Source organism: Muntiacus reevesi, chromosome 2, assembly GCF_963930625.1.
Source record: "Muntiacus reevesi chromosome 2, mMunRee1.1, whole genome shotgun sequence".
Lineage (NCBI taxonomy): Eukaryota > Metazoa > Chordata > Mammalia > Artiodactyla > Cervidae > Muntiacus > Muntiacus reevesi.
In genome coordinates this window covers 61,553,832-61,569,257 of record NC_089250.1, presented here as the reverse complement: position 1 = coordinate 61,569,257, position 15,426 = coordinate 61,553,832, and the positions used below count along the sequence as shown (strand labels likewise).

Genomic DNA, 15,426 nt, shown 5'->3' with positions numbered 1-15,426 from the left:
CCCATACTTTTAAAATTAGCATCTAACCTATTTGAATAACAGCCATTTGCTCACATGAGATCTCCCAGAGGGCAGAGAGGGGCTCTCATTTCCCAGCACAGGGCCTGAGTTAAATGACTGACAAGCAGGGGAATGAATGAAGAAATGAACACATAACTGAAGAAATAAATGGAAAGGTAATAAAAAGCCAGAAAACCCGGAAACCAAAATCTCCTTCCTCCCCAGGCATAGGAAGGACACTCATTCATTTTTTTCATTCATCTGATACAGATACATGGTCAAGGACACAGACCTAACTACTTACTCACTCCATCATCTCCTAGCTGGATGATCTTTCAGTGCCTTGGTTTCCCTGTCTGTAAAATAATAGTATGCCAGCCTCCTAGGGTTAAACGAGTCAGTTTCAAATAGAAGGCTCAGAACTGCATCTGGCACAGGGTTCTTGCTAATTCATGATACCTTTTATTCAGACCACAAATTCCAAACCCCCAAATTAAGGTTGTAAAATTAGAAACATCTACAATGAGGCCGAAGTGAAACCAGGACTGTCTGTCCTGGGAAATCTGCCATGTAAGGTGGTAAGAAAATGAGAAGAACAAAGAAACCAGTTAGACACACCAGGGGGTGCAATCAGCAAAATCCAGACTTCAGGAAACTCCACAGGACTGAAGGCCCAGCTTCTTCAACAAATTCATTAAAAGAAAAAAAAAAAAAGAGCATTGATGGGGGAATCTGTGGATTAACAGAAACTGCGGTCGGATCAGCCAATCACAACATATGGACCAGATTCAAACAAACTTTACAAAACTTATGTTTTGGGGAAAAGTAAAAAATGGAACCCTGATTGCATTTTTGATGGGTGTGAAGGGCTAGGCTTTAGTGAGACCTTCCAGATCCACTGAAAAAAAGAACTGATAATAACCAGGATAATAAGGTGTCAGGAAGTTGGAGGCTGCTGTTTGCATGCTGGGCCTGGACCCAGGAGAGGCCTCTCTCCACAGCCTGCCCGGCCCGCCTGGCCCCACTAGCAGCCCCGGGCCAGCCAGGGTGGGTGACCAATTGGTAAGACGGGCCAGGCAGAGCTCTCACTCCTCAAGAAGTGCTGTCTACAGAGACAACCCCAAGCTTGGCCTGCACGTGCTGAGGCAGGAGGGGAGAAGATGGTGGGGTCTTCGCTCCACCACCTCTCGCCCCCTACTTCCGCCTCGCCAGAAAGGGCAGGGGTCCCCACCTTTTGGCAGTGCGGGCAGGGGAAGTTGTGAGTGGCGGTCTGCAGGTGATGCTCCAGCGCCTCAGGTGTGGAGTACTTGTTGACACATTTGACACACCTAAATGGGGAGGAGCAGAGAGGTGAGAGAGCATGCACCCGGCTGGAGGCAACCAGTCACACCCCTCTCCACCATCACTGGTTAACATGCCCGCAAAACAGCAGCTTCAGGCCACAAGCCACACTAAAGAAAAGACCCCACAGTCTTCCCACCACGAAAACGCTGGTCAGCAAACGGGCCCATTTACAAAGCAGCACCAATGAGGAAAGCTAGAGGCAGGTGGGCAATTCATGCTAAAAACAGAACTGCGGGCCCTGCCATCTGTACACCAGGGCCACGGTGGGAAACCCACAGCCAGGCTGCACCTGCGGTGGGCCCACTGGACTCCCCCTCGGGGCACACCCTGAAAACCACAAGCTAAATGCCTGCAGATGGCAAGAAAGAAGGAGGGGGTGGGGTGGGAGCCGTGCTACCAGGAGGGCAGAGACTTTGTGAGCTTGTGGGAGGAAGATGGGAACGGCTCAGGCTCTGGTGGCACGAGGCATAGGTTTGCGGGGAAGGCAGTTTCGCAAGACCATTAAAATTAAAACTCCCTGCCAGACATGCCACCCTAACTAAGTCATGCAAGGTAACATGCCCAGCAATAGCGCAAACCCATGTCGTGTGTCTCCTGATACAACGTAATGAGAAAGACACAGCATCACTTTCGTGATGCTCCTGCCAAAAGTGTCGATCCTGGACCAACCCTGAGGTCCAATCAGACAAATCCAAACTGAGCTCATTCTACAAAATACCTGGCTCCTACTCTCCCAAAATACTAAGGTCATGAAAGACAAAGACAGAAAGAACTGTTTCAGCAAAAAGGGGACTGAAGAGACAAGGACAACCAAATGCAGTGTGTGATCCTGGGTTGGACCCTGGGACCAGAAAAAAGTTTTTTCTTCATCTATAAAGGATCTTATTGGAACAATTGGAAATTTTTGCATAAGGCCTATAGATGAGATAACAGAATTGTATTGATTTAACTTCCTGATTTTGATAACTACACCATGCTTTTATGGAAGAGGCTATCCTTGTTTTTAGAAAATAAACATGAAAGAGAAAAGGTAAAGGAGATTCATGTCTGCAAATTATTCTCAAAAAGCTTAGAATGTGATGCAGCCAGTGTGGTTAGTATTGTAATATCTGGGAAATGTGGGTGAAGGATGTGTATGGGAATTCTTTGTACTATTCGTATAACTTTTTTAGAACTCTGAGATTATGTCGAAGTAAGGTTTTTTTTAAAATATTTATTTATTTATTTATTTGGCTGTAATGGGTCTTAGTTGCAGCATGCAGGATCTCTAGTCATGGCATATAGAATCTAGTTCCCTGACCAAGGATTGAAGCACTTGCATTGGGAGCTCGGACTTTTAGCCACTGGAACACCAGGGAAGTCCCTCAAAGTAAGTTTAAAAGAAACACTTTGAAAAAAGAAAGAAAAAAATAATAATAGTAAAAAAAAAAGAAAAGAAAAGAAACACTTCTTGAAAGCAATTGCCTGTGGGATGCAGAAGTGGGTCAGGATGGATAGGGAATTCCTTTTCATTCTATGTGCTTCTGTAGTTTTGAAATACTGCATTGTATGCACATACATTTATTTTTTCAGGTAGTAATTAATCTTTTGCAAACCCCTCTTTGACCTGAAAAATTACTTCTAGGAACTTATTTACAAATGAGCAAAGATATAGGTCCAAAGTTGTCCCCTGTAATGTTGTTTATAATAATGACAAACTGGAAATAACCCATTAACCCATAGTACGGGACAGGTTAAATAAATTGCAGCCTATCCATGTATAATGGAATGCTAACCTCTCCTCTCTGAGACTCAATGTCCTCCTCTTTGCAATGGGAGGAACACCACAGCTATGGGCAGAACTAGCTTCCTCCAAAATTCATATGGTGAAGTCCTGACCCCCAGTGTAATGGTATTTGCAGATGGAGCCTCTGGGAGGTGCTTAGGTCTAGGTGAGATCATGAGTGTGGGAGCTTCCAGATGAGATTAGTGCCTTATAAGAAAAGAGCAGGGACTTCCTTGGTGGTCCAGTGGTTAAGAATCTGCCTTCCAACATGGGGAACGTGGGTTCAATCCCTGGTCAGGGAACTCAGATCCCACATGCTGAGGGGCAACTAAGCCCACACGCTGCTACTACTGAGCCACATGCTCTGGGGCCCGCATGCCACAACCAGAGAGAAGTTCACAGCACTACTAAAGAGACGCCTATATGGCACAGTGAGGAACCCTCAGGCTGCAACAAAAGAGCCTGATGCCACAACCAGGACCCAACGCAGCTACGGAAGAAAGAAAACAAAAAACCAGAGAGAAAGGGCACCCTCTCTCTCTCATGTGTCTGTAATATTTTGTTATAGCCACCTGAACTGACGGATACAACCTACCTCCCAGGAAGGCAGGGCTCAATGTCCCTAAGTCAGGTCAAGGCACCTTGCAGGTACTCCCTTCCTTTTACTTGGCATCTCACTCCAGAGAGCCACACAGCTACAGGGACTCCTAGAAATTCCACAGATTGGAAGGGCAAAAGCAAGTGCTCTCTACAAATGGGAATTACTCATCGTTATCCAGAAATCACCCCTTAGCTGGTCAGAGTTCACCTGGCTTTCCTGCCTCTGGGGCCCTATTTCCCAATCTCCCCCAGTGTCAGATGCCCTCTACCCTATTTCTTGAGCCCCAGTCCCCCTGCCAGCTTCTCAAAGCTCCTGTGATTTCTACAAGATCCTCAGGCCCTGGACCCCACTTTCTCTCCCAGGTCCCATCTAAACATCTCTTCCCACTTCCATTCTACAGAACAGTCATTCTAAACCACTTGCTATTTTATTTCCTATCTTTACACTTACTGTTCCTCCTGCTAGGAAGGTACTCCCGGCCATTCACTGTCTACCTGGCAAACTCCTACACATCCTTCAAAACCCAGTTCAGATTTCATTGCTCCTAGGATACTTTCCCTTGCCCTACCTCTCACTGTGGGTATATATGTTTATGATAGCATTTTATCACAGCATATAGTAAGAATACATACACTCCTGTCTCCCTAAGCAGTCCATGCATTCTAGACTCAAGTCTCTATTTACTTATTTCTGAACCCCAGAAGCCTCACCCAGGAGCCAGAGGTGGGCCGGGGAGGGGGGGAGTGCATTAACAGGGGTCATCAGCCAGCTCCCTGTAGATATAAGTCTGCACAGAGAAGCAAAACCATTCTAACATGAAAATATTCACTAATGAACTAGAAGAAGTCCCTGGACAAAAACTCCTAATTTTTTTTTTCTGCACTAATACCTATCCTCATGGATAGCTGGGTTTTGTGAGGCAGCTGCTCCCAAATGACATAAGGCTAATGCACAGCGAAATGAATGGAGAGCAACAGTGAGGGTTTCCTCCAAGTCATGGAAGTGATGCTGGACAATACCATTAGCAAATGGGATTCTGCAGGAGGGGCCAGAAAGCTCTTATGGAAGGGAAACTCTAAAAGGATGAACACAGGCTCAGTAGCTCCAAAGAGAATGACGAGGACAATTACAAGATCAATGGATCTAGGAAGTTCTAAGGACTAAAAGCATATGGCAAAACGGAGGGAGCCCTTTATCATTTCTGCTAAAGGGACCCTCTTTATGACTGAAACAGAAGACTACAGCCATGTAAAGGGTTGTCAGAAAAATTACCCTCAATAAAATATACATTTAATTCATTCCTTGTCCCATTCTAAGAATCAGCATATAGCCCCAACTTTAACCTAAGTTTTATAGATTATAAAACATACCAATCTTACTTTTATGATTTTTGCTTTCTTTTTTTTTTTTTTAATTTATTGGCTTCAAAGTACAGTCACATGTGAACTCGCTGTTCTGTGGGTCAGTAACAGGCTGCGCTCCACAGGCAGCACTTCTGCGGATTTCACAGTGCACACACAAATGCAGCTGCAATCAGCCGTAGTTTTATTCGGAGTGTGTTTGTTCTAGTGGCATGCCTTACTTGTTTGTTGATAGTACTGGCAGCTAGCAGGTGATGGCAGTCAGCTAGCTCAGGGAGATGGAGTTAACTGGAACTCATGTCTCCAGCAGGTTAGTTAGTTAGTTAAGTCGCTCAGTCGTGTCTGACTCTTTGGGACTCTGTGGACTGTATTCCACCAGGCTCCCTGCCCATGGGATTCTCCAGGCAAGAATACTGGAGTGGGTTGCCATTTCCTCCTCCATGATTTTTGCTTTCAAATACACGCTTGTGCATTTTTTCATTTAAGAATCATTGTAGGATTTCCCTGACAGTGTTGTGGTTAAGAATCCATCTGCTGATGAATGCAGGACTCAGGTTCAATTCCTGGTCCAGGAAGATCCCACATGCCATGGGACAACCAAGCCCATGAGCCACAATAAGCCACAACTATTGAAGCCCGCAGCCCAGAGCCCATGCTCTGCAACAAGAAAAACCACCACAATGAGAAGCTTGAACACCACAACTAGAGAGTAGCCCTCACTTGCCACAACTAGAGAAAGCCTGTGCTCAGCAACCAAGACCCGGTGCAGCCAAAAAAAAAAGTTAAAAAAAAAAATCAGTGTACCATTTTAAGTGTAATCTAAATTGTGTAGATTATCAAACAAAATACTATTTTCATAATGTTTTACTTTAGGGAAAAACAAATCTTTTTTCCACTATGAACAAGGAAAAATCAGCTTCCCTTTTTTAAGATTTTTTTTTTTTTTTTTTTAGGTTGCAAGTCTGCCAAGTTGAAGAATGATACAAGGAGGGTCCACATTTTCTGCCCCCTCGGTGCCAAGGCACACAACCCACTCCCCCAGGCTGGACCCTGAAGCCTCAGATTCCCCTTTGAGATGTCCCACTGGACCTGAGCAGTCAGAACCACCAAGGGAACGGACCCCTGGGCTTCCTGCGGGGAGTGGGAAGGGGGATCACGTACTTGTAGACGGCGCTGTCCTTCTTGGGGCTGTGCTGTGGCAGGAGGCTGTGTGAGTACTGATGCACGCCTAGGTCGTATAGCGAGGGGAAGTCCTTGCCGCAGAGGTGGCAGCGGTAGCTCAGCTCCTCCTGGTGGCTCTTGATGTGCTCCAGGAACGTGTCCAGCTTCGGGAAGGTCTGCGCACAGCTCTTGACCACACATTTGTATACCTTGGGGGAAGAGGCAGGGCAGGTGAGCGCGGGCTGGAGAGCCACCTCCACTGTGGTCCCCGGTCCTGTGATGTCCACCTCCAACACCGCTCATTGAGGACCCAGCTGCTGTTCCCCTGCTCCCCTGCTGTGGGAGCCCTGGATTTATTATTATTTTTTCTTCATTCATTATTTTTAATTGAAGGATAATTACAATATTGTGTTGGCTTCTGCCATACATATTATTTTTTTTAATTTATTTATTGTTTAACTGGAGCATAATCGCTACAATGCTATGTTCGTTTCTGCTGTACAACAATGTTAATCGGCTATATGTATGTCAACCACAAATTGGCACTTGCCACAGGCACTTGCCATCTACCTCTACAAGGATTAAATCATGTGCTGCTACAGCTGACCCACCCCCTGAAAGGAGCTCAGGGTGGACAGCAGAAATGAGGCACTCTGTGCTTGAGGAAAAACTAGTAGGACAGGTCTTCAGGTATCTTTAGGAGCTGATTTTATGAGCCTAATTCTTATATCTCCCTATATCTGGAAAAGCACTAAAATCCTTCATGGTGATGACTGTTCCTCATGACTAGCAAAAGCTTCACAAGCCTAGCGGAAACCTTCTGGAAAAAAATATGTGCTTGATTGCATGTACTCTCTCTTCACCAAAATTTCATATATACTGACCTTTCCCTCCCTGCCTCTTCGGAGCAGTTTCTCAAACTTATGTGAGGCGCTGCCTCCCGCACTGCCCTCATTTCGCCCCTAATAAAACTTAACTCTCAGGTTGTGCATTTCTTTTTAAGCCAACATGTATATGTGTATTCCCTCCCTCTTAAGCCTCCCTCCCACCCCACCCCCATACCACACCCTAGGTCGTCACAGAGCACCGAGCTGAGCTCCCTGTGCTGTAGACAGCTTCCCACTAGCTATCTATCTCACACATGGCAGTGTATACACATCAGGGCTACTCTCTCGATTTGTCCTACCCTCCTCTTCCCCTGCTGTGTCTACAAGCCCGTTCTCTACGTTTGCGTCTATATTCTACCCTGCAAATAAGTTCATCTGCACCATTTTTCTAGATTCCAAGAAATGTAAATTAAAACCACAATGAGGTACCACTTCACATTGGTCAGAATGGCCATCATCAAAAAAATACACAAACAATAAATTCTGGAAAAGGTGTGGAGCAAAGGGAACCCTCTTGTACTATATGTACCGGGTACACTTAAGAAAAATTATCCAAAACCTGCAATGATAACATCTTGAAAAGATGTGAAAAGATGGCATCCCATCCTTTCAACGTTATGCGAGAATGGTGGCTCTCCAACTCAAGCCTGCATCACAGTAACAGAGTGGCCACTTCCAGGGAATCTGACGCAGCAGGTCTGGGTGGGCCTGAACATGTGCATTCCTGCCAAGCACCCAGGTGATGCTGAAGCTACTGGGCTGGAGACCTCACTTTGAGAAGTGCTATCTGGCAAGCAGTTAGGTAAAGACAGTTAAGCTGCTAAGGGTCACCTCACTCTCTGGGTGATGTCACTTGTTTTAACTGTTTATTACTGATCAGAACCTAGACTCTCTAAAGTTAAATGTTAACTTGTAGAAAACTGATCCAATGTAAATGATTTTTGTTATATAGAAAAGATAACTCCAGTGGGTTTTGTTGTTTTTTTTTTAACTCCAGAGGTTTTATTGCCCTGAAGGACATAAACCAGATTTATATCTAACTTAGTAATCTTATTTCAGGATTCCTTTTTTTCACTAACACAGTTAAACAGAGATATTGGTATTAGTGTTCCGTATCATCTTTTGACCGGCTTTGTCATTTTTCCAGTTCCCCCCATTAATGAATTAAGCAAAATTCTGATTCAAGTTCACCATGTTATTTGTATGAAAGATATGCTTTTAACATTTTAAAAGGTATACATTAATAAGTAGTACACACTCCTCATGGGGCTTCCCAGGTGGTACTAGTGGTAAAGAACCCGTCTGCCAAAGCAGGAGATGTAAGAGACAAGGGGAAGATCCCCTTGGAGGAGGGCATTGTGACCCACTCCAATATTCTTACCTGAAGAATCCCAAGGCAGGCTACAGTCCACAGGGCTGCAAAGAGCTGGACATGACTGAAGTGACTTAGCACATATGCATGCACACACTCTTCCTCATAGGGTTGTGAGACAGTCACAGCTGTATGACACACCCAGGGTTGCCTATACAATTCCAACCTTTCTTCCTAACAAAGTGAACCCTGATTTGCTCAGAGTGGCAAGATGCCCAGTTAAAACACTTGATCCCCTGGCTCCCTTACATCGATTGTCAGTCATGTGACCGTTTCTTGCCAATGGTATATAGGCAAGTAATTTTGGGGGAGGGCATCACTCCCTGGACACAAAGGCAAAAGCTTCCTAGGAGAAGTTCCCTCTTGTTTTTGTATTTATCCTAACTGTGATATGATGTGATGACTGAAGGTATGACAGCCATTCTGCAATCTTGAGGATAAAGGCCACATGCTAAAGATAGCAGAGCATAAAGCCAGGAGAATCCTACTAGACAAACCCAATACTACCTACTTATGGCCCTCTTATGATGTGAGAGAGAAAAAAAATCCTAACCAGTAAGCCAGTTGTCTATTATTTGCAGCCTAACAATGCATTTCTAAATGATAAAGCAGGTGCATGGGCTCTGACCAATGAGAGGGCTACAGAAGGCTTCTGGTCAAGGTTTCCTTGCTCCTAAAGAAGATACAGAAGATATTATTAATATAATCTCTTTATGTTCATGGATAATACTGTGTCTGATCTTCTGCCTAGAAAAAGTGACCACCATCACAGGATCACAGGTGAACCACCAACAGAGGACAGGGCCATGCCCTAAGACAGTGGAGACAAGAGTTAGAAAGACACAGGGTGCTTGATGCGGGGTTGAGTCAACTGACTGTCCCAGGCCTGAGTTGCCCTATCTTGGGTTTTCTTATTATGTGAGATAACAAACTTCCTAATTGTTTAAGCAAGTTTGAGTAAAAGTTTTTGGTGATTTTTCCCCCAAGGATAGACTAACTTAACTCCATCAATCTCTCTGCTAAGAATCTATAATAAGGAAAAAGTCAGAGATGTGGACAAAGATTTGATTACAACAATATTCATCATGGTTTTGTTTATAATAGGAAAACTCAGGAAATAACGTAAACGTCCAATAATGAGGGATTTAAAAAATGCAGCCATTGGGACTTATCTGGTGGTTCAGTGATGGGACTCTATGCTTCCACTGCAAGGGGCACGAGTTTGATCCCTGGTCAGAGAACTAACATCACACAAGCCATGTGGCATAGTCAAAAAAAAGAAAGAAAGAAAGGAAATCTACAAAACGTACTGCATTGAGTGCTGGATTCCTGGGAGGACATATTGTAAGCTGGTTATGACAAGGGGTTTGGAGTGAAACAAACTGGCTTTGAATCCTGCCTCAGTTACTTACTGGCAGTGTGATTCTGGATGGATCACTCATCTCTCTGAGCCTCAGTTTCTTCATCTGGATACACTGAAAATGCCTATCTCTAAGGTTGCTATGAGAAGTAAGTAAAGTACTGAATTTAAGGAACCTTAGCAGGGTTGTTATTCAGTCCTAAGTTGTGCCTGACTCTTTGCCACCCCATAGACTGTAGCCCACCAGGCCCCTCTGTCCATGGGATTTCCCAGGCAAGAAGACTTCAGTGTGTCACCATTTCCTTTTCCAGGGATCTTCCTGACCCAGGAATCCAACCTGTGTCTCCTGCACTGCAGGCAAATTCTGTACTATTGAGCCACCAGGGAAGCCCTCTAGCAGGGTGCTTAGCATATAATAAATAGTAAATGTGAATCTATATATTTTTCAGACTTTTCTGAATTTCCCAATTCTATATTGGGTGTATAATACTTTAATAGGGAGAAAAAATAACTAACAAAAATTATTTTTAAAAAATAAACACCGGAATAGAGTTACCATATAACCTAGCAATTCCACTCCTAGGTTTATACCCAAGAGAACTGAAAACACACGTTCACACAAAAACTTGTACACAGTGATCACTAAAGTATTATTCATAATAGCTAAAAAGTAGAAAGAACCTAAATGTCTATCAACTGATAAAAGGATATTCAAAATGTGCTATATTCATACAATGAAATATTATTCAAAAATAAAAAGGAATAAAGTACTGATACATGCTGCAACATGAATGCAAATATTATCTCAAAAGGCCACATACTAGATGATTCCAATATTAAATGTCCAGAATAGGCAAATTGATAGAGACAGAAAATGGGTTAGTGGTTGCCTGAGTCTGGGAGTAGGGGCGAGTGAACCCTAACGGGTATAAAGTTTCTGGGGTGACAAAAATGTTCTGGAAAAAAAAAATGTTCTAGAAATAGAGGGGTGATGGCTGTATAACATTATGAATAGATTAAAAACTACTGAAGCGTACACTTTAAAACGGGTGAATTTTATGGTATGTAAATCACATGTCAATTGGAAAAAGAAAAAAAAAAAATAGGGTGTAGTCTCAAATCCCCATAGGCGGGTTTTTACATACTAGATCTTCTCAAAGGGGTAAGAATTCTTCCTGTGTCTGATTCTTTCATTATATGACCCTTGAGAGGTGGACTTCCTCCCTCAGGCAAGCACCATAATGGCCCAAAAAGCTGGCACCACCCAGGGAGGATAGAGGGGGAAGCTTAGCCCATCATGGTTACACGGCAGCTCAGAGCAACCGGGGCCCACCTGTCCCTTTCGAGGCCATGTTCAAGCATCCGCCAAGGCTCATGACTCGGGTGGCTGTGCCCCACCCCTGCTCCCGCCCGCTCACCTACCTGCTCATTCTTGTGCTGGGTCATGTGGGACTTGAGCTGGAAGTAGGTACTGAATTTGCTGGGGCAGAACTGGCACAGGTAGGAGCTATCGATGAGGACCACCTGCTTGGCCTCCAGCTTGTCCGCCTCCCCCTCGCCGGCTGTGGGCAAGGCCTGGGGCTGCGGGGCGCTCGACAGGGTCTGGCCCAACCCTGTGGAGAAAGCCAGGGAGGAAAGTCACTGAGAAAGGCAGAGGAAGGGTCAGGGCAGAGGGCCATGCCCCCCGGGAAGGACTCCCAGGACACCTTCCCTGTGCTCCGCTGTGTTCACCTCCCACCAACTATGGGCTCAGTGTGGGACGTAGGACCAAGCCCCTGCAACCACGCTCAGCTGGTGCACAGAGACACAGTCACTCCAGGGGCCAAACTACTGAACACTTACATTCTGAGGGATGAAGAGCCACCGCCTCAAGTCTCCCCTTGCAGGCCTTCCCCTCAGACACTCTAGACAGCTCTGTGGTTGTTAATGACCCTGATTGCCACCCCCAGCTGAACTCACGATGCCTCCCAGCTCCTTGTACAATCATGTGTTTAGCTGTTCCTCCCTCACTTTCCCTGAGGACAGGGGCTTCTGACCTCAAGTTTGTAGGTCCAGGGGCCTGGCACACAGTGGTGGTGGTGGTTTAGTTGCTAAGACGTATCCAACTCTTTGCAATCCCACAGACTATAGCCTACCAGGCTCCTCTGTTCATGGGATTTCTCAGGCAAGAATACTGGAGTGCATTGCCATTTCCTTCTCCAGGGGATCTTCCCAACCCAGGGATCAAACCTGAGTTCCCTGCTTGGCAGGCAGATTCTTTACCATTGAGTCACCTGGGAAGACCCCTGGCACACAGTAAGCCTCCATAAATGTTTGCTCAATGGTTGAACCCTCGGTGCTACGCACTATAAGAGTTTTGAAAGAAATGGGTTCTTCTCCAGAGTTCACAAGAATTCAGAAGGCAAGCACAGAACGGCTCAACACAGTAGGGCCAGTTCCCGCTGGCAGGCCAGAGAAAAGTGGGCATATATTGCTTGCACACAACACCCCCTCTGTGAGCTGCCCATGGCCGGCTCTGCTCATCCCCAGGGCTGCACAAGGAGGCTCCAGCCAGACGCTGCCCAGTACAGTGGTCACTCCTACCCACCTGTGTTATCCTCGTCCTCCTGCCTGCTGGGGTTCAGAGCCATGACCTGTACCGTCACAGAGTTGCGAGAGACGGTGCCACCACTGCGTCCTGGAGGCCACACCTTGTGGGTCTGCATGTGTTTCTTGACGTTAGACTTCTGGGCAAAGGCGCGGCCACATGCAATGCACTGGAAAGGCTTCTCACCAGTGTGGCTGCAGTAAACAAGGCTTGTTAGCACCCGTGTTGTAGGGACTGTGACCTCAGTCCAGGAGCTCAGAACCACCAGGAAGGCCCGGGCAGAGCATCTGGAGGCTGTGGGTCACCATCCTGAGACCGTGAGGACGAGCCCTCTTACTGAGGCAGGCAAGCACAGACACACCCCAGGCTCCTGGTGACAAGACTGAACAGCTGAATTAGCCAGCCCTGGAGTGGACCTTCTCTGTGGCCATCTCAAGCTGTGAGATAAAACAGTTCCAAAGGTGGGATGTTTCGAAAGAACAGCATGTATATTATCTGTGGTGAAACAGACCACCAGCCCAGGTGGGATGCCTGAGTCAAGTGCTCGGGCCTGGTGGGCTGGGAAGACCCAGAGGAATCGGGTGGAAAGGGAGGTGGGATGGGGGACCAGGATGGGGAATACGTGTAACTCTATGGCTGATTCATATCAATGTATGACAAAACGCACTGAAAAACAAACAAACAAACGAATAAAACAGTTCCAAAGAATTGATGTTTTCGAACTGTGGTGCTAGACTCTTAAGAGTCCCTTGGACAGCAAGGAGACCAAACCAGTCAATCCTAAAGGAAATCAACACTGAATATTCATTGGAAGGACTGATGCTGAAGCTGAATCTCCAATACTTTGGCCACCTGATGCAAAAAGACCCTGATGCTGGGAAAGACTGAAGGCAGGAGGAGAAGGGGACAATAGAAGATGAGACAGTTGGATGGCATCATTCACTCAGTGGATGAGTTTGAGCAAACTCTGGGAGATGGTGAAAGACAGGGAAGCCTGGCGTTCTGCAGTCCATGGGGTTGCAAAGAGTTGGACACAACTGAGTGGCTGAACAACAATTGTTTAAATGGAGAATTTTCTGTTATTTGAAGGAGAAAACATCCTAGCCGTCACCGCACAGCACTTGTACAACTTTTTAAAACTTTCCTTCAAATCAATGCACTTTCTAAGAACTTAAAATAATTAAAAATGAAGCTTCCTGTTGTTACTATATATGCAAAACTGATTGTCATAAACACAAGTAACAAAAAATGCAATTATTCATAAAACAATCTAATTAAGAGCTATAGATGCATCATCCTTATGGCAGACATAAACCACATGGGACTATTTAAATTTAAATTTATTAAAATAAAATCAAGTTAAAAACTCAGTTTCTCAGGCTTCCCTGGTGGCTCAGTAGTAAAGAATTGCCTGCCAGTGCAAGAGACACGGGTTTGATCTCTGATCTAGGAGGATCCCACATGCAGTGGAACAACTAAGCCCGGGTACCACAGCTATTGAGCCCGGGCTCTAGAGCCGGGGAACTGCAACTACTGAAGCCCGAGTGCCCCAGAGAGACCGTGCTCTGCAACAAGAGAAATCACTGCAAGGAGAAGCCAGTGCACCACAACTAGAGAAAACCTGCGCAGCAACAAAAATCCAGCACGGCCAAAAATAAATAAAGTTACAAAAATTCAGTTTCTCAGTCATACCAGTCACATTTCAAGTACTCAACAGCCATATGTCCACCGCCCTGTGGCCTACTGGGGTCTCTCCATCTCTGAAGAAAGTTCTACTGACAAGCACTGGTTGTAGACCAGTGGTTTTCAACAGAAATCGATTTTCCCTCCTGGGACATCTGGAAATGTTTGGAGATGTTTTGGGTTGTCACAGCTGAGGAGTGAGGGGGGGCTATTGGGATCTAGTGGTTAGAGGTCAGGAATGTTGAACATTCTTCAAGGCACAGGGCAGTCCACACAGAAGGAGTGATGTGATCTAAGACATCTCAATAGGCTAGTCTACAGAGAAGCTATTGCCCACCATGGCTGGAATCTTGGGCACTCTCTCTCCCTCCCTTCCCCCTTCTCTCTCTGTTACAAAAGATGAGCAAAACTGTACGAGGTGTTAAAGACAGACCACACCTAACTGAGGTTTTCTCCTCTGAAAGAAATGGAAAAAGTTTTTCTCACTATATCTTTCAGAAATTTTCAACACCCATATCCACAAACCACCTAAAGTCATCTCATGTCCCAATGTTCCACCTTATGAGAAACATCGAACAAGATCACCCCTCCACTTCACAATGGAAAACCTGAGGCCCAGAGGGGCTCCTTGCATGTTCTTGGGACAAGCGGTGTCATGGTTAGTCCTGAGCAAGCAGAGAGCTTGCAGAGGCACGTTCACAGAGCATCGCTAACCCCGAGGTCAAGCCTTTCTACAGAAGTGAGGGCTGAGGCACGCCTCCCACCAGCAAAGCCTCTAGCCATTCAAGTCAATTCCGCCTCCTCCATCCCCACCTTGGACCTTCCTCATCATGGCAGGCAGGCTCCACAGATCCTTCCCACTGAGGAAGAAAAGGACAAAATCATCCTGAGCTGGCTGGAAGGCCTGAGAACCACGACAGACCAGTTGGGGCCTTGGTCACCACCAGGCGAAGGGGGTGGGGAAAGGAGCACTGCTTCCACTGTGGATTCCCCATCCCGCCTCCCCGCCAGGGCTGCCCAGGGGCCACCTGCCCCACCACGCCCGGTTACCTTCGGATGTGCTGCTGCAGGTCAAAGTTTTTGGTGAATGACTTGTCACAATATGAGCACTTGAGTTTCTGAGCCTTTGGCTTCCCTGCAGCTGATGAAAAATAAAAAAAGACATACACAGAAAAAGACAAAGAAGGGGATGGTAAGGCTGACAACACAACTGAAGGGCAGCTTCCAGCCACTCTACCCCTAGACCCAGGGCCAGACAGCCCAGATCCTAGGAGGTCTACATCCATGGACAGGTTGGGGAAGAAG

At 46.0% G+C, this 15,426-nt stretch overlaps 1 protein-coding gene across 7 annotated transcripts in view; it reads right to left on the bottom strand.

Annotated features, from left to right (window-relative positions):
- Positions 1–15,426, bottom strand: part of ZNF341 (zinc finger protein 341) — a 51,485-nt gene that overhangs the window by 16,194 nt on the left and 19,865 nt on the right. For all 7 annotated transcript variants that reach the window (XR_010661471.1, XR_010661470.1, XR_010661474.1 and 4 more), the window contains exons 7-11: positions 15,172–15,262; positions 12,439–12,632; positions 11,274–11,464; positions 6,233–6,441; positions 1,232–1,328 (exon numbers count right to left, since the gene is read on the bottom strand). Coding sequence is in view for 1 of the 7 variants with exons in the window: in XM_065921839.1 (XP_065777911.1) it covers positions 1,232–1,328; positions 6,233–6,441; positions 11,274–11,464; positions 12,439–12,632; positions 15,172–15,262 (782 nt within the window). In the remaining 6 variants the exon portion in view is untranslated. The remainder of the gene's footprint in view (positions 1–1,231; positions 1,329–6,232; positions 6,442–11,273; positions 11,465–12,438; positions 12,633–15,171; positions 15,263–15,426) is intronic.